This window comes from Ovis canadensis, chromosome 8, assembly GCF_042477335.2.
Source record: "Ovis canadensis isolate MfBH-ARS-UI-01 breed Bighorn chromosome 8, ARS-UI_OviCan_v2, whole genome shotgun sequence".
Taxonomy (NCBI): Eukaryota; Metazoa; Chordata; class Mammalia; order Artiodactyla; family Bovidae; genus Ovis; species Ovis canadensis.
Window position 1 is genome coordinate 32425587 of NC_091252.1, and position 24419 is coordinate 32450005.

Below are 24419 nucleotides of genomic sequence, written 5' to 3' on the forward strand. Positions count from 1 at the left end.
CTACACGTCTGTCTTTTCCAGAATGTCATACAGCGGCGTATAGAATGGAGCCTTTCAGACTAGCTTCCTTCCCTTCTTTCCCCGTAACATGCACTTTAGGTTCCTCCATGTTTCTCCATGGCTTGATAGTTTCTATTATTTTTTGATTTGCTCTTTGGTTTTTGACTTTTTAGATTCTTCCACTGGAATGAATTTAGAAGAATGCATAGTGCATTTTAGTTTCTGATCTTTCTCTTTTTTTCTGCTTATTTTTGCTTCTATATACTACTTTCCCTTTCTAGACTGATGACATACTTTACTTTTCTTTCCCTCCAAGTTCACTGGGGGTGGCTCGGGAGTAAGTTTAAGGGAGCTACCAATTTTGGAAGTTAGACCCATGGAAAGAGAGCATGAGGGCTTTCATGGCTAAGCCAAAGAGACAGAGTGTAACTACAGCGCGTCAGGATCTGGCTGCCTCGTCATCAGCCAAAGCACAGCTGTGGTGCCACAGCACTGAATGAAAGCAGGGAGCCCAGAAGACAGACAGATGGTCAATGGCTTTATCTCAGCATCATTTAAAAACTACCCACAGGATCAACTGCAGAGTTGAGAGAGCATGAATACCACAGTTAAGTGCCAACAGACTTCATTGCTCATGGCAGAAGCAAGCACTTTCTAAGATATGACAAACATAAAGGTCTTTCTTCCAAGGAGAAAACTAAAGGAGACCCTTACCTCATATTTTCCTTTTTTCTCTTCAGGTTCTGATTCCTCAGGCTTCCCATCTTTGTCCCCTCGGAGCTCTTCGAGGATAAGGACTGTCTCCCAATTACTATAATGACAGGCTGGGAAAATATCTGAATGCATGCTGTCACCAAAGTAAACAACCTATAAGTCAGACAGCAAATTTTGGCTGAGACATGAGGATTGTGAAGGGGAGTGGTGGTCATTTTACAAAAGGCACAAGAAAATTCCTTAACAGCTATCAGAGTAAGTCATGTAAAAGCTGCATAAGCATCTTATATTTCCTTGGGTAACTTCACAAGTGACCACTGACTTGTTCCATTTGATTCACAGGGTGTCAGGTTTAAGAAATTACACAATTCATTTGCATGCAGAAGAAGAGCAGAAAATAAGTGAACTTAATTCAAATTTCTGAAATGAAAACGAAAGAGCCCAAATGGTTACAGTTAAACCTGCCCCTGGAATTGAAGAGCTGGTGACATACTGGAGATGGCCTATTATAGAGGATTAGACTAGCAAGAACACTCACAACAGAACCAATTTACCAAAGTTTATAGGCCCCACTCACATCTGCTGAAACAGAGTCTCTGAGAGTGGGTAGGGTGAGGCAGGTGGACTCTAGGAGCCTCCCCAGGTATTCTGAGGCGAAGCTTACAGACGAGGAAACTAGGTTAAGAGCACATGAGCTAGAACCTCCAAGTCAGAGGCCCCAGGGGGCTGTGACGGTGTGTGACCCAGTGGATCAGGGCTCAGTGATGGACTGACCCATCCTTCTCACGGGGCTCGTGGCAAACATTTTTTAGAAGGAACTGTCCTGCTATTAAAAATATACCAATGTCCAACATCAACAATATGACAGGATGTTAAAAGCTAATGTGTCTTTAGTCTGTAATATAATCAGTTATTGCTGGTTTCACATATAAAAAGGTCCTTGATGGGCAGTTAGCAGGATAACATTCCTCAGGTAACCCACACATTATTCTAGGTCTGTGTTCCTGCTTGGAATATTTGCTTTTCTTTCTTAGAGATAAAAATGTACATCAAAGGAAAGACTTATTTAAGCAGAAGAGGTAGGCAAGGAGGTTGGCAGACAGTTTTGCGGAATGCATTTAGAGTTACGATTTTAGTTGACAAAGGTTTCTCTCTCCAAGTGGGCCACAAAGACTCCACCTCAATGAGAAAATACCTTGGGTTCAGGTTTGCCAGTCATTTTCTTCAGAAGTTCATAAAGGTGGACAGCATTCCCTTGGGAGTACCAGCCAGGTTTATCCAGAGATGGCAGCGCCTCCCGTTCCTCGTCATTCTCTGAGAACACAGGTAACAATCATACGTTTTCATCAAGTGATAGCACTCAGCTGGACAGACCACGGTTTGCGTGGCTGAAGGACATGTATAAGAAGGAACCACGTGGGGACGGCAGCTACCATTCAGCGATCACCTATACGTCATGAGCACTTCGCTGACATAAAAAATTCAGAGCAGTTTTAACTTCGCACAAAACAGAGAGGAAGGTACAGAGATATCCCATTTACCCTCAGCCCTCACAAAGGCACAGCCTCTCCCATTACCGGGGGTAATAAAATAGTCCAACATATAATAATGTAAGATGAATTTCTACACAACCTCAGTCATTTTGAACAAAAAATTCTAAAATCACAATTACAGATAATTAAAGCCACATCACAGCTAAAAGTCAAAAGATATTCAGGCCTATCTGGGTGACATTTCAGCAGCCATTTTTTAATTCTTTTATACAATCAAATGAAAACCCTACTATTCTCTAAAGAATAGGTCAAAAATGAGCCATGTTTAGCCTAACATTAAGAGTCTAAGAAGACTCATCATATTCCTGGAGAAACATGGTGAAAATCAATTATTTCTCATGTCTGTCTATCTTTACTTAGTACAGAATGTCTTGCCACGTAAATAATGTGGGTTTGATGGCAACTGGAAAATGATTAACGTACACATTTATTTTTGAAAGCAAACCTACATTTGATATGTAGAGGCCCCCTGTGTAGGAACCATTGGGAAGGGAAGCTTTCTATTGCTTAATAAAAAAATATAAACCTATAGAATCATGATTTCTCAGATACTGGGACTCAATTATTAACAAAAAAGAGAAAATTTCTTCTTTGTATGAAAACCAAAACAAAAAACTCACTTTACACAAATATACCCCTCCCCTTCCCTGTTTCCAGCCCCCAGACTGGAAGCTGCTCTGTAGGGTCCTATCCATGCAGGGCAATGTGGAGGGCTTAGAACCTTCGTAACTGGGAAGCTGTGGCACTGAGAAAACTATTAACTCCAGCAGCAGACAGCCAAGGTGGCGTATGAAAGCATCAGAGCTGAAGCAGAAGTATACAATCCAAGGAAACAAACTCAAGGAAGTTTCAAGCACCATCTTCATAAACCCAAATGCAATACTTACACATTTCTTCTCGTGCTCTATGGGAAGCACCACCCTCCCTTTTGGTGTCTCCTGACAACGGCTGACATCAGTCCCTTGCAACTGCCTTCCTGTGGGCACTCTAAGGTGGCCTCCCAGTTTACTCTGTGTCACCAGGCAGTCACTGCCACCTTGACAGGCAACATGGCCTGTAAGTCCATCCCACGCATTCACCACCTTATGTGTTTGTAACCTCATGAGGGGAAAGGACACTTATCTCTTTAATTCCCTTCATTGCTTCTAACATGAAATTTTGCACATGGCTGTCAGCCAACAGGTTATTTATTAAGTGAATGAATAAATTTTAAACAGGAGAGGAAAGACACAAACTGTGAACTCACCAAGTGTCCGGAAAGGCCTCTGACTTGGTAAATGAGAGAAGAAGCCAGGCTTCAATGCATTTGTAATCACAATGTCAAAAAGATCTTCAAAATCATTCCTAAAAAGCAGTGACATTTTTCATAAGTTTATTTTAAGGAATTAGAAAAGGTCCATAAAAAACAGAACTTAATCTTTGCCTATTTGACCAGAGCATCATTTCTTATTTTTTGATTAAGAAAAAAATAAGAAAGGGGATAGAAGGCGGTCGAGCACTAATTATCCAGACGCCACCCTGAAGCATACACATAAGGGGAAAAAAAGCACATTAACTCATTAACTCCAAGCTGACTTTCTCACTATGGCAACAGTTATAAATTCAACAGTTCTAACATCTATGTATTCACACACTATGTCTTCAAATTTAGGGCCTGAAATTTGTTTGAATTTATTAGCATCGAGTTATTAATAATTTTGTGTATCTCATGGGTCTTACAGAAAGCCAGCAATGTATTGAGTCAGGAGACATCTTTCAGAGAGTGTTAAAAAATCAGGGTAGTCTTATAATATGGTTATTTTTAGATAATAATAAAAATGTTTTTTTAGTCTGTATTTAATACTATACTATGCCAAAGCCTTTGACTGTGTGGATCACAATAAACTGTGGAAAATTCTGAAAGAGATAAAATACCAGACCACCTGACCTGCTTCTTGAGAAACCTATATGCAGGTCAGGAAGCAACAGTTAGAACTGGACATGGAACAACAGATTGGTTCCAAACAGGAAAAGGAGTACATCAAGGCTGTATAGTGTCACTCTGCTTATTTAACTTCTATGCAGAGTACATCATGAGAAATGCTGGGCTGGAAGAAGCACAAGCTGGAATCAAGATTGCCGGGAGAAATCTCAATAACCTCAGATATGCAGATGACACCACCCTTAAGGCAGAAAGTGAAGAGGAACTAAAAAGCCTCTTGATGAAAGTGAAAGAAGAGAGTGAAAAAGTTGGCTTAAAGCTCAACATTCAGAAAATGAAGATCATGGCATCTGGTCCCATTACTTCATAGGAAATAGACGGGGAAACAGTGGAAACAGTGTCAGACTATTTTTTGGGGCTCCAAAATCATGGCAGATGGTGATTGCAGCCATGAAATTAAAAGATGCTTACTCCTTGCAAGGAGGGCTATGACCAACCTATACAGCATATTCAAAAGCAGAGACATTACTTTGCCAAGAAAGATCTGTCTAGTCAAGGCTATGGTTTTCCCAGTAGTCATGTATGGATGTGAGAGCTGGACTGTGAAGAAAGCTGAGCACCAAAGAATTGACGCTTTTGATCTGTGGTGTTGGAGAAGACTCTTGAGAGTCCCTTGGACTGCAAGGAGATCCAACCAGTCCATACGAAAGGAGATCAGTCCTGGGTGTTCACTGGAAGGACTGATGCTAAAGCTGAAACTCCAGTACTTTGGCTATCTCATGCGAAGAGCTGACTCACTGGAAAAGAGTCTGATACTGGGAGGGACTGGGGGCAGGAGGAGAAGGGGACAACGGAGGATGAGATGGCTGGATGGCATCACGGACTCAATGGACGTGAGTTTGAGTGAACTCTGGGAGGGGTGATGGACAGGGAGGCCTGGTGTGCTGCAATTCATGGGGTTGCAAAGTTGGACACAACTGAGTGACTGAACTGAACTGAAGGATTATTTGGGACAGCGATGGGAAGATAATTCTTGTTTCTGACAGACTCACTATTACATTGGGGAGATAATATTTACTCAACACTTTAGAATAGTTTTGTAACAGCAGAACTGTACTACAGAGGAATTCAGATATGAAGAAAAATTCTGGTAACCTACACTAATGAAAAAACATACTCCCAAGTGTTTACTCTGAAGCATGGTCCCGGTACCAGGACACAAATGTCTCTATAAAAGGCATTTACTTCCCAAGGCACCTGGGACTGCAGCCTTAATTCACTGCAAAGGATTCCATCCCTTAATATTAATAAGAAAGCAGAAAGACACCAACAGACTGTCACTGTGCCACAGGTTAGTCTGAACCTGCACGTGCTGAAAAACATGGGAATCAGGAAACTAAACCAGCCAGCAAGGGGTCAGTCTGGAGGGGAAATTTTGCTTCATACTCACAGCAATTCAGTACAGTGTCTGATAAAATTTGAGGAAACATTAGGGCAAATCTAATAGCCGATTTCAGAATCTAGATCTGACCATGGATATTCCCCATAAGGATACCATAAATAAGTATTCAGTTCAGTTCAGTTCATTCGCTCAGTCATGTCTGACTGTTTGCGACCCCATGAATCGCAGCATGCCAGGCCTCCCTGTCCATCACCATCTCCCAGAGTTCACTCAGACTCACGTCCATCGAGTCGGTGATGCCATCCAGCCATCTCATCTTCTGTCATCCCCTTTTTCTCTTGCCCCCAATCCCTCCCAGCATCAGAATCTTTTCCAATGAGTCAACTCTTTTCCACCTCTTCACATGAGGTGGCCAAAGTACTGGAGTTTCAGCTTTAGCATCATTCCTTCCAAAGAACACCCAGGGCTGATCTCCTTTAGAATGGACTGGTTGGATCTCCAATGCTTACTAAAATTTATCAATTACTCTGCCTAATACTTTAACCCGTATCAAGCTATTTAAATTTCCCCTAACACCTATGAGGTATTGCTGTTGTTCAGTAGCTAAGTTATGTCCGACTCTCTGCGACCCCATGGACTACAGCATGCCAGGCTTCCTTGTTTGTTCTTCACTATCTCCTGGAGTTTGCTCACTGTCCCGTTTTTAAGATGATGAAATGAAGGTTTAGAGAGGTTATAGAACCTACCCCGGGTTACAGAGCAAGTTGCAAGGCAGGGCTTCTGTCCATATCTGCCTTGAGTCTACACATTTATACTGTCTTGATGTTCATGGATATCAGCCCCACACCTGGATGGGTAAATGGTGAAGTGCCCGGCTCCACAGGGAAACTGCTGCAGGGGGCCTGTATTCCAGGTGAGTGTCAGGGAGTATAATCTATAACTCAGTGTCCCTCAAGAATCACCCAAAGCTGAGAAACCACAGACACGAGGATGGCCGGAAGGACTTGTGGTCTGTCCACAATATTTTTCAGAAAATCTAAAGCCCATCAGCTGTGAGCGTGCTGGGCCTGGCAATATTGCTCTGCTGAAATGTACTTGGGGCATCTTGCTGTCAGCAGATGTTGAGGGCTGTTACGAGAAACAGCCACGTGTCACTCAGTATTGTTTTATATAATGACATGGTCACGGCTGAACACTTTTAAAATGGCACTGGTCTAATCTGTTATCAGGATTTTATAAGACCATGAAAACAAAATGACTCACCACTTACCCAAGGATATATTCGCAGAGGAGTCTACAGTAATCACTGTGAGAACTGGTAATTAACATAAGGATTTTGCCAGCATTCTTTAGCTGTCGAAGCCATTTTTTTACTGATTCCGGACAAGTGTGTAAATATTTGCCTGGATCTCTTTTTATTTCTGGAAAATATATTCCACAGTTTTCTGAAAAATAAAAAATATCACAGAGATTAAAAATTTTTTTCTGACTCAGTGTATTCTCAAATAAGTACTTCTCTCTCAAATTATAAAATTAAAAGGATAAAAGCTATCTAGCAATCTAGCAACAATGCCATTACTAACTTCTTGAATACTTATTGTTCTTTACTTAAAAACACGATGACTGAAAATGTCAGTTGAAAACATTTTCTGGTTTTTTGACAAGTGTTAAAACAGATAACATAATAAACAAGATATATCAGCACTTTCAAATCAGAGAAAAACTTACTGTATTTGAAATGTCAATAAATATTCTTTTAATCATTCAACAAATACTTACTGAATTTAGATAACAAACAAATACGTTTTCAGATAATGCAGCAGGAACACATCTTTGGCATGAAGCAGTGGAGAAAGGAGCTGGGTTCTGTTTCAGATGGAACTGAGACTAGATGTCCTGGGTTACAGCCCTTGGGAGGTGCTGTGATATTAAATGGAAAAACAAGCCAGAAAAGGCAGGAAGGCAGTGCAACAGACAGAAGTTGAAGAACCTGAGTCACTGAGCTGGCCCAGCTCTGTTCCTTTGGGTCTATAAAGAATCCAGGGAGTCAGCCTGAGCTCCAAGGCAGCTGGTGCCAACATTTCGAGAAGTCCTGGTCAGATGCACCCAGTACGGAGCCTTCAAAGTTATGCGTGCTTAGGCAGACAATTGCAGGTTTGGTTGAAATGCGATTAGATTCATACAGCACTTTAGAGATACAGGTTTTGCATCTGCACTGGTAAGCACAAGAGAACCTGAGTCCTTACTTTCCTTAACTGCTAGAGAAAAGACACGTGCATGGACAAACCAAGAAGTGAAAGAGCTTGTGCTGAATGATAACATTCTGCAACAGATATAGTCTATATATCTGTAATTCTGTTCAGTGTCATGCACTTAAAATAAGGGAAATGAAGTTTTACTTCAAGAACGTTAGGACAAGAAAGAAGAGTCTCTAAGCGGGGGTGGGGGAAGAAACAAACAACAAAAACAGAAATGGCACCAAATACTGTTATCTGACTGCCAAATCCACTCTCCCTCTTCTTTGCTGGAGAGCATTCTAATTGTGTTGGAGGTTTCTGAGGGGCTGGGTGCTTAGAGAGGGTGGGTCTCTCTACCAGTCCAACCTAACAGGGTAATTTCTTCCCATGTCCTGGTCATGTGAAACAACCCAATTTAGCAACAGCTTAACCATTAAGGATATCTATTATTTGCAGCCTACAACAGCTTTCTTCAGAAAATAATACAATGTAAGAGTTATTCATAATCAGACAAAAATATTACTTAACAAAAGAAAGAATGTTGTAAAATGAGAAAAACAGCTGTAAGAGTGCCAAGAACAACAAAAACAAACTTCATGCCCTCGAATTCTGCCCTACAGAGAACATGTGTTCTTGGATCTCTTAATATCCCAGAAGCTATGTAATGGCCCTTGAAAAAATTAAAATATATCTTCTGTTTTTCAGGGATGAGAAGGAACTAGTAAGAAAGGACTAATTTAAGAAAGAAAAACTAATATATTTAAATAGCTAAAAACAGAAATAGTTTGATGAGTAATGATCAAAGCAATGGCAGAAGCTTTGATCTCCCAGGATTTATCTGAGGCAGTCATATATAAGATTATTTCACCCAGAAAAACAAAGGCTTTTGTAGTAATATTATGGGCTGGATAACAAAAGATTTGTAGTATGTAATGCTGAAGATACTTAAGCATCTGGATTCAGAAACAATTGCTGAGAAAAGGCTATTTTTTCCTTAGCTTATGTGTGCTTACCACACATAAGTGTGGTCAAAATGCCACCTAGTGGTCAAAATGTAAATTACTGTTAAAAAGCTATTCCATTTCCAAACGAATAAAAAAATATATATATATACATTGAAACAGAGCATTTTGAAATTCCTGCCTAGATTAATATTAGTTTCCCTTAGTAAGCCTAAACTAAAAGAGCGCAAACATAATAGTTTAGTTGGAGAAAACTGCTCCCTGAGGAAATAATGGAGATGTTATCGCATTGCTCACAAGCCAGAGAGAAATGAACAAATTAAAAAAGACAAATCCTGTACAAATGGATATTTTATGGTAGATTATGGGTTACTCTTTGTATAAAAGGTCACTAGCCGTGGTTGGGGAAAATATTTTTCATTCCTTGTAACCTCAAATCATTAAGGGAATACGAGGTATGTTAATATAAATACACACTCATCTTTTAAAGTGTATTTTTACTGATATAACTAACACATAACGCTGTGCAAGTTTAAGGTGTACAATGTGTTGATGTGACATTTATATACTGTAGGAGACTATTACTGTATTTAGCTAACACATTTTGCACAATCATTTCTTTTTCTTTTTTTGTGGTAAGAAAAATTAATTATCTAATCTCTGAGCAATTTTGAAGCTTATAATTTAGTACTGTTGTCCATAATATATACCCTCATTTTTACTGAAATAGTCAAGCTATTAAACCAGAGGAATTTATGTTAAATATATTATGCTGGAATAATAGCTGCCTATTAAATTATTTCCCTAAAGGCAGGGAGTCTGTCTTTCTGTTTGACATCGAGCAATCATTCAATGGATGAATACTTAAACATAAGTGGAGAAGCAGACACAGGAACATTTATGTTTAAAGTCAAAGCAATAAATGATTTGTAACATATAACCTATGACAAAAATTCTATTATTCATGTTCTATTAATGTCATCCTATCTAAAGTACCTCCCTTATTGGTAAAAATAATCAGGTTTATTCTGTTTTTATACTTAGAGATTTACACTGACTAGACAAGACAGGGAACCGAGACTGAGGCCTAAGGTGGAAAGAAAGGAATGGTCTTGTTTGTTCTCCACTCACAAAGCAGCCTGTGTTTTCACTTAACCTCAAAAGAATTCTATTTCACTGCCATTTTATGTAACTCATTTTCCTGGCCTTTACACTCCTCTTCTATCCTTAGATGCTGATATTTTCTGTATCCAGAGGGGATTAAAAGCAAAAAATTTAAAAACCTAGTTCTAAAGAATAAAGGTTTCACTCTCCTATATTAAAAATTTGGTATTAATGCAGTCATGGGAATAACGGCAAAGTGTTGCAACGGTCCTCGGGCAGAGAAAATGACCTGCATGTAACCCTGCAATTCAGGATTGCGGGACCCCTCGTGGTAAAAAAAATAAGTACAACTTGAATATTAAAAATGCTTTTTTAGTTTAAGAGACGATTGTGCCACACCACGATTCCTATCATCATGGAATAAGTAGGCATTTTCCTTGTTAACTATATCGCCAGTGCTGGTGTGACGTGTGGTGCGTGTTCTCTAAGCTGCTGTGCGGGAGGATCAGAGATTCTGGAATGCTATCAGCTCCACCATCAGCCTCCAATTAAGGTCTGTTATCATTTCCATTGCAGAACATAATTTAAGAGAGTGAAATATTTACAACCTTAGTAGGTTATAGAAGAGCAGGCCAGTGAACAGCTAAAATGTTCAGCCATGAACTGTTTAAATATATCTGCAGTAAGGAATGGTACAATTTTCTGAAATACACATATACTATATAAATTTCTTTTGGCCAAGAGATACTGAAATAGTTTTTGAAGGATAAATGAGATAAACAATAGATTTAAAAATGTTCTAATTTTTTTGTTTGTTTATAGAAGGCAAAAGATGAAACTGAAATTTAATGTTAAAACAGATTTTCTGTTTATGGACCTTATATGGGCCCTAAATGGTTTGCTTTTAATATTTGTAAATAAATCTAGAACATAATGCTTGAAAAAGGACAACAAGAATTGAGAAATGAAGGGTAAATGTATTGAAAAACATAATCCATAAAATTCATATGAACAGTGTTTGACTTCTATCTCTGTATCTGTGTCTTACCCCAAAGATTCTGATTTAATTGGTCTGGGCTGGAGCCGTGACACTGATATATTTTTTTAAAGCTCCCCAAGTAATTTCAATGTACAGTTAGGATTAAGAATTACGGCTCTAAGCATAAGAACTAGAACTTTTGCTATTATTATCTGTATATCCTGCCTGCCTCATTGGAATCACTGGCTCTCAGAGAGCAGGGACTTCTTAATTTTATAGTATCTTGTTACCTAACATGAGCTATGTAACCTCATTGCTTACGTGTCTAAAACCTTATTTTAAATTTAACTTATCAGGTGATCAGTGTCTGTTAAAGAAAAATAACATGTGCAGAAGAAGCAGAAGTGAAATGCTTCAAATCCATAGTCAGTGCTTTAACTGTGGAATAATATGCTTTTCCTCACAATACCTACAGAAGTTTTTTGTAGTGACTGAGCTGACGTTGGGCTTCTCTGATAGCTCAGTTGGTAAAGAATCTGCCTGCAATGCAGGAGACGCTGGTTCGATTCCTGAGTCGGGACGATCCCCTAGAGAAGGGATAGGCTACCTACTCCAGTATTCTTGAGCTGATGTCATCTATGCTATTCTCTGGGAACTGAGATTTTATATTGAGATAGGCCAAAAAAAAAAAACAAAAAACAAACAAACCCCCAAAAATCCAAATAAATGTCTTCCACATTGAGGTATAAGCATTACCTTCCTTTGTGGAATGCACTGTCCTCTCTCTGCTGCTTTAGAAATGCTTGCCGCTCATCTGTCGAGCGTCTCCCAACACCGTCACCCACTCACACCACCTCTGGACATCATTCATCACACTGCACGATAATAAACACTTGAAATAAGTGTGTTTATGTATTTTTCTTTCTCCTGAGACTGAGATCTTTTAGGAAAATAACTGTCTTTACCTTGGTGTTTACATTCGCAAACCGCAGCCCGCAAGCTAAGAAAGGTATTTACTTAACGTGGCTAGAGAAGTATCTACATAAAGCCTATACTCTTTACGTGATCTGGTCCTTTGGAAAAGTTACTTGATTCCTGAGACAGTATTTCATAATTTTAAGACAGTAACAATGAACAATAGTTATAACTCAGTGTTAGAAAATGCTAGCAAGACTAATGAAGTTGTTCATTTGAGAGATCCTGTTGAAAGGTTTCATAGCATCTCAGCAGAGTGACTATTAGATCATGTGTGATAAAACTGCTTTCTGAAAGACAATATAAATACTTTTCTGTATTTTTTTTCACCATGACATACCTGCTAAGTGCTGAGTTGCTCAGTCATGTCTGACTCTGCGACACTATATAAACTGTAGCCCACCAGACTCCTCTGTCCGTGGGATTTCCTGGCAAGGATACTGGAATGGGTTGCCATTTCCTTCTCCAGGGGATCTTCCTGACCCAGGAATCAAACTCGCGTCTTCTCTGTCTCCTGCATTGGCAGGCAGATTCTTTACCGCTGAGCCGCCAGGGAATCCCTACTTGTAGCCCCTCAGTTATTTTCTGGCCTGGGTCTTCTAACAGTCTCTTCTACTCAACCAGAGAAGGTTCTCGTCACTTTTCCATCTTGTTAAAACAAACCTAAATCTGTCTTTGCCGTTGCCTGTATGATTTTGATACACCTTATTTTTTAGTCTCTGAATAAAATATTTCCAGGTTCATTTGCTCTGCTTACTAATGGAGTAATTTATAGCAAGACGCTTCTAGTCCAGGCCAAAAGCTTACAACTGGTAATATTTTCCCTTGTGAAGGTCAGAGGCAGTAGAAAGATCCAAGAAAGGCACATGAAGACAAGATGACATCATCAGAAGGACCTAAAGAGCATGTCGCTGGGGATGAATAAAGGCACTACTGCCTAAACACACACAAGTCAGCTTCACAAGAAACAGGAATGTTTTCCTTGGCAAACCAACAATGCCCCAGGTAAAACCTGGGACAAGTTTTAGGGGCCAGCTTCAAGGAGACGCACTGTAAATTTTGTCTCAAAATAGGTTTTAAAATGTATTTACCAGGCATCATACCATCTTGCATGGGTTTTGTCTTCACCAGAGGACGTGGACCCACATATTAATCTGACTTGAAACCTCCCAGCTCCTCCAGAAGAAAGAAGATGGAAAAAATCAGAACTAAAACAGGACAGCCTGGGGCAAAGCAGGCTCAGAGAAGCGCTAATGCTTAGTCCTTTAAAACAAAGTTGTAGCTGGCTTCTCTAGCTCTGAGGCACACAGAGATCAGAAACAGAAGCAGGAATAAAGCAGGCATATGCCAGACAGTAGGGTTCGTTTACAATAAATGTTTTGAGGGAACCTTCCTCCTACTGAGGACGCCAATGCTCAGTTACTTAATGATTCTTAAAACAAAAACAAATTTTTCTTCTGGAGTAGGTAGCTTAACAGAATGCCGAGACAGCATTTTAGAAGGTACACACAATGCTCAACTCAGCTCCCAAAAGAACATAAATAACTAAAAAAACCCCACTATAGGAACACAGTCTTCGTTCTACAATAATCCATTTTGAACAGAGTGGACAAAGCCTGGGGGCACAGCTGACCCAGCCTCAGCCACTAATACACAGCCTGTAGCCTCTGCATGGAGAGGGCAGGACCTCAGGTAGAAATTGGGGAGAATGGGCTGGAGGGGTTCCCGAATTTTCTACTGTAAGGAGTGCTTTTAATCTTCTCAGCCTCTCTTTTTCCTTCTTTGGCCTACCTCCTTCCAATTTGACTAATACAAATACGTTTACGTATCTGGGGTACTTTTCTGAACTAACAAACATATAGTCATAGTAAGATGACAACCATATATATTTTTAAAATACTTAAATAAGAAAGACTTCTAAAACTAAAAATCAAAAAACAACTCAGCCGGGTTAACATGAAAAAAATCTTAAAAACAATGTTAAAAATTCAATTTTACACATACATACATATATACACATAAAATTAAAGATTTTGAAAGAAAGATATTTTTCTGCTTTCTCCATCACACTATCTTAAGCCATTATTCAAAACCAATTTCTTTTCTGCTTTTCTAAATTCCATCCTGCTTTTAGGAGTCAACATAATTTCCACTTTTTCTACTTTTCAATCTGCCAGCTACTATATTTTGGTTTACATACTCCAACCCTTAGTCATATATTTTTCTATATGGTTTATTGTATAAGAAGTTTATCTTCTATTTAACCTCTATAAATCAAATTTCTTTGTGTCATTATAGTGACTAGCATTACAACAATTATATTCTGAGCATAGAACACAATCAATAAATGTAATGCAATTAAACTTTCTCTTAAGGATGTTGAACATACTTGCTTGAAATCTTGGTGAGTATAAAGTATTATGTGATTCAATGAAATAAACAATTCCTTCCGTAGTCAAAGAGAACTGTATCTCTGCTCAATCTAAATGAGAAAGTGAGAAAGTGAAGTCGCTCAGTCGTGTCCGACTCTTCGCGACCCCGTGGACTGTAGCCTACCAGGCTTCTCCATCCATGGGATTCTCCAAGCAAGGATACTAGAGTGGGCTGCCATTTCCTTCTTCAAAGGATCTTCCTGACCCAGGGATCGAACCCGGGTCTCCCGCATTGCAGGCAGACACTTTAACCTCTGAGCCACCAGGGAAGCCTAATGAGGCCTACTTATAAATTTTAGGGCTTTCCAGGTGGCGCTAGTAGTAAAGAACTCACTTGCCAATGCAAAAGACTTAAGAGAAATGGTTCAATCCTTGGGTGGGGAAGATTCCCTGGAGGAGGGCACGGCGACCCATTCTAGTATTCTTGTTTGGAGAATCCCATGGACAGAGCCTGGTGGGCTGCAATCCATAGGGTCACACACAATTGGACACGACTGACGTGACTTAGCATGCATGCACATATAAAATTTAATTAAATGGAATATCAGTCAAGACTAAAGTTCTTAGGAGAAGTAGTGCAGCTCTGACTGTTGGTATATATTTAGTGAGTATCACCCATGTTTCAGAATAAAGCACAATAAATCTGCTATAAGTATAGAATAGTTCTAGTTATCAAGGCAGGGATCCTGTAAGTTCCCCAAAGTGTGTGTTAGTTGCTCAGTCGTGTCCAACTCTTTACAGCCTCATGGACTATAGCCCACTAGGCTCCTCTGTCCATGGGATTCTCCAGGTAAGAATACTGGAGTGGGTTGCCATTCCCTTCTCCAGGGAATCTTCCTGACCCAGGGATTGAACCTGGGTCTCTGCATTGTAGGTAGATTCTTTATTATCTCAGCCACCAGGGAAGCCCAAGTTTTCAGAAAACCCAAATAAAACAACACTGTCCTAATCAAACTTTGTCACTATGAAAAATTATATTCTGACTTCTCTTGACCTAAGAAAAAATCTGTTAAGAAAGCATACGACATAAATGAGCATACTATTTCTTTCTAAAGGAAAGGTGCTGTCAACATAAATCCAGAGAAGCAGAAAGCCTAGAATTACTCAATAACCAAGAAAGAAACAAACATTCAAAATTCAATTTAAGTAAGGCAAATATTTTACTCACAGTATTTGGCAAAAGTTAGCAATAAACACCAAATGAGCTATGTGTACTAAATGAAGAAAAATGTGAATGAAAAGGAAATTGCACCAGACCTCACAGATGCCCAGTAACAATTCCATTTATCTGAAAACTATGACAAAGAAAAGGTTTTTCCTTCCAGATAAGAACTCCATTTACATGTCCAAACGAGTTTAATCTAAATGTCTCATGCCAGCAAATTAAATCACTATAGAGCAGAGGAGGAGAGCAAAAGGAATTCGTGATTTTTCAGATGAAGTCATTAAGTAATGGCTCTTGCTGCTGATGCGAGGAGAGCAGCTACTCCCTTCTTACTGAAAAATCTTCAAAGGACAGAGCAGTTGTGTGCAGAGCATATCAACATATATAACAAGCACATTACAGGATGCAGTCTGGGGTGATTCTGGACGGCCGGAATCTCAATCAGACAGTCCTGATTCAAGTCTCAGTTGCGCAATTTGCTTGGGTAAGTGTCCCGGTCATTCAGACACTTTGTTGGCTTATCTGTGAAACGATGATGATATTAGAACCCACCCAGGAAGATTATCCGGTGGATGAAACACAATAATGTATGTGAAACACCTGCTCAGTGCTTGGCACATGGTAAACACTCTCTGTGAGCCACCCTGGCTTAAATACAGGCTTAAATCAACTGTGAAATCCCCCCTCCTATGGGCCACATTGCATCAGGAGCGTGTCCCACACGGGTTGAATTCATGATCAACATGGTACTTACTTGCAAAACATATTTGGAAAAAACTTCAAACGTTCTACTGACCAAGAGGCAAGGCAGTGTCTCTTTTTGCCTCTTCCAGAGAAGAACACAGGACTGAATGCCCACCGCTCCATTATTTGACATTTCTCGTAGCCCTGGGCAGACAACCTTGCAGACCCCAAGGCCCCATCTCCTCACTGTGGATACTGAATACAAGGCCTGGAGAGGCTGACTTGCCGGTCAGCACACAATGGTGTTATTGCACCTTTCATTTCACTGTCCATTAATACAGCAGAGAATCTTTCTGTATTGTTATTAGTCACCATCTTTCATTCCTTTTGCAGTTCTATCTATAATACACAAGGTTGGGAATGAAGCCCTCACCAAAATTTAAAAAAAAAAAGAGTTTGCTGAATCAGCTAGGTGAATTGAGGGCTATTAATGTCATATTACTTGATTACAAAAATTCACCATATTCACTTGGAGAGCACTTGGTAAACGCAAGTATTATTAACTCCTCAGGTATTTCTGATTCCACCAAATGCCTACAGGCTCACATCAGAACATTATTCTCTCTTATCCAACTGTTTCCCTGAAGGACCAAAGGCCACGGTCTTCAAGGCATTTTCTAAATGGGCCTATGGAAAGTTAGAAGTGTGTACATTTGATGATCACTCTGCATGTATGTAAAATAGATAAATAAATTGTGGTAGAGTCATACAACTGTGTGCTATACAGTAACGAACAGGAATGAATACATTATACAACAGGCATAAATTACAGAGACATAATGTTCAGGAAAAGAAGCCAGGCAGAAGAACACAGATATACCCTAATTTTACTTCTATAAAGTTAAAAATCAAGCAAAATTTATCTATGGTGTGAGATATCCTTCCAGGCAAGGGATATTGGCTAGAAGGGAGAATGAGGAGAGCTTCTAGGGGACCAGAAATTGTTGAAAATATGAAAATATAAACTGAAAATATGTTCATGAATAACACTATTTAACAACAGTACTTATAAAAAACTGACACAACATTTTCATGACCATAAACTTAATACAAGAAACTGAGTAGAAATAAGTGCTAAATCAGAAAGTTAAGAGTCCGATCAAATGAGAATCTATGTAACCCAGCATTGTAAAACTGTTCAGAACAGAAAAGCAAGCATTTAGCAAATTAGTTTGTTTAAATTTTCATTAAATAACATCTTAGAGTAGCTTTACTATTTCCTGTCTCCCAGCACAAGAAGTGGTTTTCTACTATCATGATCTGTGGGAGATAGTTGTCCATTAAACTTAACTTGAAAGCATTGTATTAAGATGTCAAAGGCCATGTTATAAGGAAGAAAACTTCTAGTGGGATAGGACCCCAGATTTTTTTGGCATTTAATATTGCTCCTAATAATATATGTTACCTTTGTATTTTCCTTATGCTTTGAGAATTTCCAGTACAGAATCTGTTAAGTAATCAAAAACTGTCATTCTAATTTTTTCTACAGAGCTTCTGAATTTACTTGTACAATTCAATAACAGTAGTAATGAAAAGAGCTGTCATTGTTTTAGTATTTATCAGTAAATGCATTCTCAATTTATAAACCACAGTTCCCCTTTTCCCAGACTATAATCTCAGAATTCTGTTCTTAACTTAATGGAAATATCATGTAGCTAGATTTTTGTCTGGCTCTGTAAGTATCACTCAATCCTGATTTAAAGTGTCCCTGAATTTTGCAGGCATCAAATAACAGATTTGTATCTGTAATAGAAAACAGTCCTTTGTTTTTAGAATTAAAGAAATAAACCTCTTGCCAATAATAATTTTCTAAAGGTTCAGACTCTTAAAGGTAGGATCAAGGGCATATGAGACCACTGTTCCCTCATTTCCCCCAAAGAGTATGGTGATTAAAACTCAGCAGCTTTTATTTTTTAGGGTTGACTTAAGATCTCATGACTTTCAAGTCAGAAAGAGACAAACAAGTATTGTATATTAACACATATATATGGAATCTAGAAAAACGGTACTGATGAACTTATTTTCAGGGAAGGAATGGAGACACAGATGTACAGAATGGGCTTGTAGACATAGTCAGGGAAGGAGAGGGAAGGATGAATTCAGAAAGGAGCACTGATAAAACCATGTATACATTGGCTAGTTAGTGGGAAGCTGTTCCATAAAACAGGGAGCCCAGCCTGGCACTCTGTGATGACTTAGAGGGCTAAGGTGCAGGAGGGGAGGGAGGCTCAACAGGAAGGAGATTATAAATTATGACTGATTCGCGTTGCTATACAACAGAAACCAACACAACACTGTAAAGCAATTTTCGTCCAATTAAAAAAAAAAAAAGATCTCACAACTTTCAATTTAAATGCGCTAAAATTTAGTAGGAACGTTGGCCAATATATTTGAAACATCCAAAGCACAAGAAAAGAAAGTTCCTCAAAAAAGTAATTTTTTCCTAAAAGAAGGGCCAAGCACACACAAGCAACTCTGAGAGCTAACATACAAGAGGAGCCTATATCCAATACTGTCTAGACCTGTGTTGTCTAATATGGTCATTAGCCACACGTGGCTATTTAGAGTTAAATTAACTAAAATTAAAATGTGAAAGTCAAGTCCTGCAACACCCTAGCCACATTCCAAGTGCCTGGCAGCAGCATGTGGCTAGTGTCAGCCACACTGGACAGCACAGATATAGACCATCTCATCCCTGGGAGGTTCTACTGGTCAGAACTCCTCTAGGATAACTTCAGTTCATGATTCCTAAAATTATCAGCCTTGGCTGCATAAAACTACGGTGTGGCACTGGGATCAAAATAGCAAGCAAACACGATCTGGTCCAGAAATAGAGCATCTAAGAAAGCAGAAGTCATAATTATAATCATGAAACCATGCCAAGGCTGCCGTGTGGACTTGTGGGATGGCCAGAATCAGGTGGCTCGGGCTCTACACCTGCATTTCAGCCGTGTGTCTCTGTCCTCACCTGTCAGATGGCAGTCATTATTAGGGTTAATAATCATGGTACTGGGTGGGATGGATGACAGACCTAAATGATGCGGGTGCCTTAGGAGAGTGGTAAGCACTTGCTTATGTCATTATTCTTATGTTAAACAACGCTTTTGTTATCAGCAGTAAGCTTAACTACATCAGTGCTCAGCTCACTGTGGTACTTGAAACCAAAAAGCATCATCAGGGTGATTTCAGGGTAGTTATATTAGGGAAGCTTGATTGATCAGTTCTTAAGTACTAGCAGATTACAGAACACTGCTCTCTGTATAATGGAGTGATTGTGAATTCAGTATTTATAATGAACCGGGCTCGTATACATACTTCTATACAGTGCTACATGCCTGGGAAGAATAATCTGTTCACTGAAATACGGAGGGTGGAGTAAAAGGTGAGAGTATCACAAAGAAACCAGGTGTGTGCTAAGTCACTTCAATCACTTTCGACTCTTTTCAACCCTATGGACTGTAGCCCGCCAGGCTCCTCTGTCCATGGGATTCTCCAGGCAAGAACAGTAAGTGGGTTGCCATTTCCTCCTCCAGGGTATCTTCCCAACCCAGGATCAACCCTGTGTCTCTTCTGTCTCCTGCACTGGCAGGCGGGTTCTTCACCACTAGCTCCATCTGGGAAGCCCCTACATTAAATATTTTTTTATCCTGGAATACAATGTCTCACCGAGGTTTTACCATCGTGAAGGATCTCCCCATCTTCTATTCCTGTTCTGCATATATCTCGGTGCATTACTTGCTGGGCAGTCTGTGCTTCACCTGACAGCTAAAAGGGGGTGCTGCCACAGTACCTCATCTTTCCATTCCTCTTTGAGATAACAGAAATCAAATAGGGAATCTTCCAGATCTTGGTTAGAAGAAAGAACCTATAAAATGTAAAGGCAGCTCTGACAAGGTGTGGTAAGAAGGGAGCACATGAGGATTTCCCCACAACAGAAAGTAAAGCTGGTCTGCCATCAGATTTACACCAACATGGTGAAGACTGTTATGTGATACATAAGTACCAGAGAGAAGGACATTAAACATCACCGTGAGAATGATGTCTGGGAGAGATTCCACAAACAGACTTTTAAACCTTAGGGAGTCATATACCAGAGCCTGCTACTATCTTTCTGGATAAAATAAAATTGTTTATAATAGTACCTTAATTTTATTTAGCTATACTTTTAAAAATAAACTTTCGAATAACTTTAGATCTACTGAAAAACTGCAAAGACAGTAAAGAGAATTCCCGTCACTCACACTATTTTCCCTATTATTAACACTTTATAATATTACATGTTTGTCACAGTGAATGAGCCCACACTGATGTATTATTAAAATGGCCACGCTTTATTTTTATTTCCTTAGTTTTTATTTCCTGTCTTTCTCCTTCTTCCAGGATCCCATACTACATGCAGTGGTCATGTCCCCTTAGACTCCTCTTGGCTGTGACAAGTCTCTCAGACTTTCCTTGTTTCTGATGACTGTGGCAGTTTGGAGGAACACTGATCAGGTATTTCGTAGACTGTCCCTCAGCCGAGATTTGTGGTGAGACTGGGGTTATAGGTTTTTGGGAGAAAGAGCCCAGAGGAGAGGTGCCATTCTCATATCATATCAAGGGTATTTATGCCATCAACATGACATCTCACTGCTGATGCTGCTCTTGAGCACCTGGATGAGGCAATGCTCATCAGGTTTTTCCACTGAAAAGTTACTCTCTTTCCCCCTTACCATACTGCACTCTTTGGAAGGGAAGTCACTGTGCACAGCCCTCAGTTAAGGAGTGGGGAGTTATGCTCCGTCTCCTTGAAGGTGAAGCGTCTGCAAAAATTATTTGGAATTCATTTGCATAGGCAAGCAGTCTCTTCCCTCATTTATTCATTCAATCATTTATTTATATCAACAGACTCAGTGGTATTTATTTTATACTTTGGGTTATAATCCAATTTTACTTTATTTACTTTGTTCTTTTTTTTTTTTTTAATTTTACAATCTTTAATTCTTACATGCATTCCCAAACATGAACCCCAGCTTTGGCCACTGGGAGCTCTATTATTTGATTCCTGGGTCCCTTTGCTGTGTCCCATCATTATGTTTTGGTTTTTCTTTTGAACCACTTCCCTACTTTGTGGCACCACAGGATGCTCTAGCCATTTTGCATGTTGCCTACCCCAGGCTTAGAGTCAGAAACTCCTCCAAAAGAGCTCTGGTTCTGATCTGGGTTCCTGTTCAGTTTCTAATGGTGTTTTCCTACACATGCTTCTCTCACATCCACAGCCCCTTGGACTGATGGGTAAAACCAAGGTTTTGAGTAGCTGAGGGATTTGCTCAAGATCAAGACTAATAATGGCAGGGTTGGGATAAAATTCAGTCTTTCGATGACAATATTGTTCTTTTCCATTACTGAGTGATTTCTGGGTGAGGACCTGGCCTCAAAGACCAGTCTCACAACTTATAGGAAAAAGGAAAAGAGAAACTGACATTACGAGAACACAGTCCTTCCAGGAGAGAAAATATTAACAGAGGTATGTGACAGACTCTGTCTATCTAGAAGGAAACAACTGGAGATTCTATATTCTATGGAAAAAGGTTTGTATTACAGCAGTGGTGCTCAACTGGAGGTGATTTTTCTCCCCACTCCACCTCTCCCCTACCCCGAAACATCTGGCAATGTCTGGACACATTTTGTTAGGGAGGGGTATGCTGCCACTGGAGTCTAGGGGAGAGAGGTCAGGGATGATGTCAAACATTCTATAATGCACAGAGGAGCTCCTGCAAAAAAGAATTATCCAGTTCAAAATGACAACAGTGCTCACGATGAGAGACCCTAAACCCAGGGACCCCTAAAGAACTTCATCCAGTTTTATGCCATCTCTACTCTTGCTGAATTACTTTCCCATTGGTGGCTATGAGGGACAATTGTGGAAGATTCTGGGGGGCGGATTCTGTGGCCTAGTGAGTTAGTCTATTAGCAGGAAAAAAAAAAAAACAAAACAAACCAACCCATTTTGATTAAGGGATACGGCTCACCATCAGATAAAAGAGTTCTCCCTGGTGGCTCAACTGGTAAAGAATCTGCCTGCAATGCAGGAGATCAGGTTGGATCCCTGGGTCGGGAAGATCCCCTGGAGAAGGGAATGGCAACCCACTCTAGTATTCTCGCCTGGAGAATTCCATGGACAGAGGAGCCTGGTAGGCTACAGTCCGTGGGGTCACAAAGAGTCGGGCATGACTGAGTGACTAACACTTTTGGTTCTTACATGTGGGTCAAACAGAAGAAGGGGTGCTCTTTAAAATGAGCAGTCGTGGCTCATGTGTTTACCATACATGCCATCGTTTACTAGTAGGCCATGCATCTGCCATCTTCTAGTTCAGGAACAAGCAGTGCAGAACGGTATGGTGGCTTAGAAAGTCTGCCAATGAACTGGTCAGCCTTACTAAGCAGATGCTGCTCCCCAGAAACTGTTGTTCACTGCTCAGTGACCTCAGTTTGGAGAGGAAGTAAGTGACTGAGTCCCTGTTTGCTGATGCTCTCAGTGACCAACCAGCAGTTTGACAGAAGAAAAGAACCCTTGTTTACTATGACCTCTCTTGGAAGCTTTAGAAAAGCTTGCTCATTCTTGGTACTAACATTCAATGGAGGACATTTTTGGAGCAAAGCTAGGTGTGTCCTGGGATCATAAATCACCACAGCCCTCTATAAAAAAAAATAGAGCTTACAGGGGCAGTATAATTTGGGGTGATCTTATTTGGGGAAATCCTGATGATGCATATGGGTATATGTAAAAATACTCCATGCACCGTAATGTCTGGTACATAGTAACTGCTTGTCAACTGTAGCAACAATAAAAACCCAAATGTTTACTTAGTGTTTCCTAGGTGTCAGGCCCTGTCCAAAGTACATGTTTATCTCATTAAACACTGATAACTAGCCTATGAGATAAGTGCCACTATCACTATTACTACCTAAGTTATGAAGGGAGTCAGATGCTTATGGAATATATGATAGCTAAAGAAAGGAAAATGTCATCTTGCGATACAATCTTATTCCTGGAGATGACATGAGGTCATAAGACCACAGTGATAAACAAATGCCAAGTTTAGCCCCTTAACATCCCCACATTACCAACCACAGTCTTATAGGAGGTGTCAAACACTGGACGGGATGGGTGGATGCACCAGGAACCAACACAGTGTTGCAGGTCAATTAAACTTCAAAACAAACAAACTCACAGAAAAGAGATCAGATTTGTCATTAACAGAGGTGTTAATGGGGACAGGGAATCAGACGAAGGCAGTCAAAAGGTACAAACTTCCCGTTATAAGATAAATATATACTTGGGATGCAATGTACAATATAATAAATGTAATTAACACTGCTACATATGAAAGTTGCTAAGAGAGTAAATCCTAAGAGTTCTTACAAGGAAAAAAAGCTTTTTTCCTATTTCTTTACTTTCGTATTTATATGAGAAGATGAATATTTACTAAACTTACAGTGATAACCATTAATGTAATTATTATGCTGTACACCCTGACTTATACAGGGCTGTATGTCAAGTGCATCTCAATAAAACTGCAAGAAACAAAATCGAAAGTTTCTAGGTCTATACACGCCCCTCTTCAGTCCTGCATTCAAAAATCACCATTTTTAGTCATTTGTTCTTAACCTTTCTGATAATTTACATTCACAGCTCTAAGTAATATACTTAAGTTCTTAATTCATAAGCTTTAGACAATATCCATCAGCTTCCTACTAAGAAATATGGATTCACTTAACTCACATTAACCTTTATTATCCTTTTCCTTCCTCTTTATAATATTTATAGTTATATTCAGATTTATTCTCTTACTGGTCACTTTTTAAATACTGCACATCCAGCTCTATTTATTGTTCCATCAAAACTTAACTCCCCACAACATAAAACAGGCTATCAGTAATTCTCCTTCCCATCAACTCTCCAACTCCCTTCTACATTAAAAGAAAAAAAAAAAAGTTATTTATCTGACTGTGTTGGGTCTTCATTGTGGCATGCAGGATCTTAGCTGTGGCATGTGGGATCTAGTTTGCTGAAGGATTGAACCCCGGCCCCTTGCTTTGGGAGCATGAAGTCTTAGCCACTGGACCACCGGGGAAGCCCCCTTCCCCTTCTATATCTTACCATCTGATCATCACCTTATCTTTTTTCAAATTACCAACAAATCTTTCTGTGCTTTATAAGTTGCTTCTAAAAATCAAAGGTAAATAAT

General features: G+C 39.6%; 1 protein-coding gene across 2 annotated transcripts in view; it reads right to left on the minus strand.

Annotated features, from left to right (window-relative positions):
• Positions 1-24419, minus strand: part of NT5DC1 (5'-nucleotidase domain containing 1) — a 116851-nt gene that overhangs the window by 11916 nt on the left and 80516 nt on the right. For both annotated transcript variants that reach the window (XM_069599162.1, XM_070292501.1), the window contains exons 7-10: positions 6861-7035; positions 3514-3611; positions 1910-2028; positions 715-867 (exon numbers count right to left, since the gene is read on the minus strand). In XM_069599162.1, coding sequence (XP_069455263.1) covers positions 715-867; positions 1910-2028; positions 3514-3611; positions 6861-7035 — 545 coding nt within the window. The remainder of the gene's footprint in view (positions 1-714; positions 868-1909; positions 2029-3513; positions 3612-6860; positions 7036-24419) is intronic.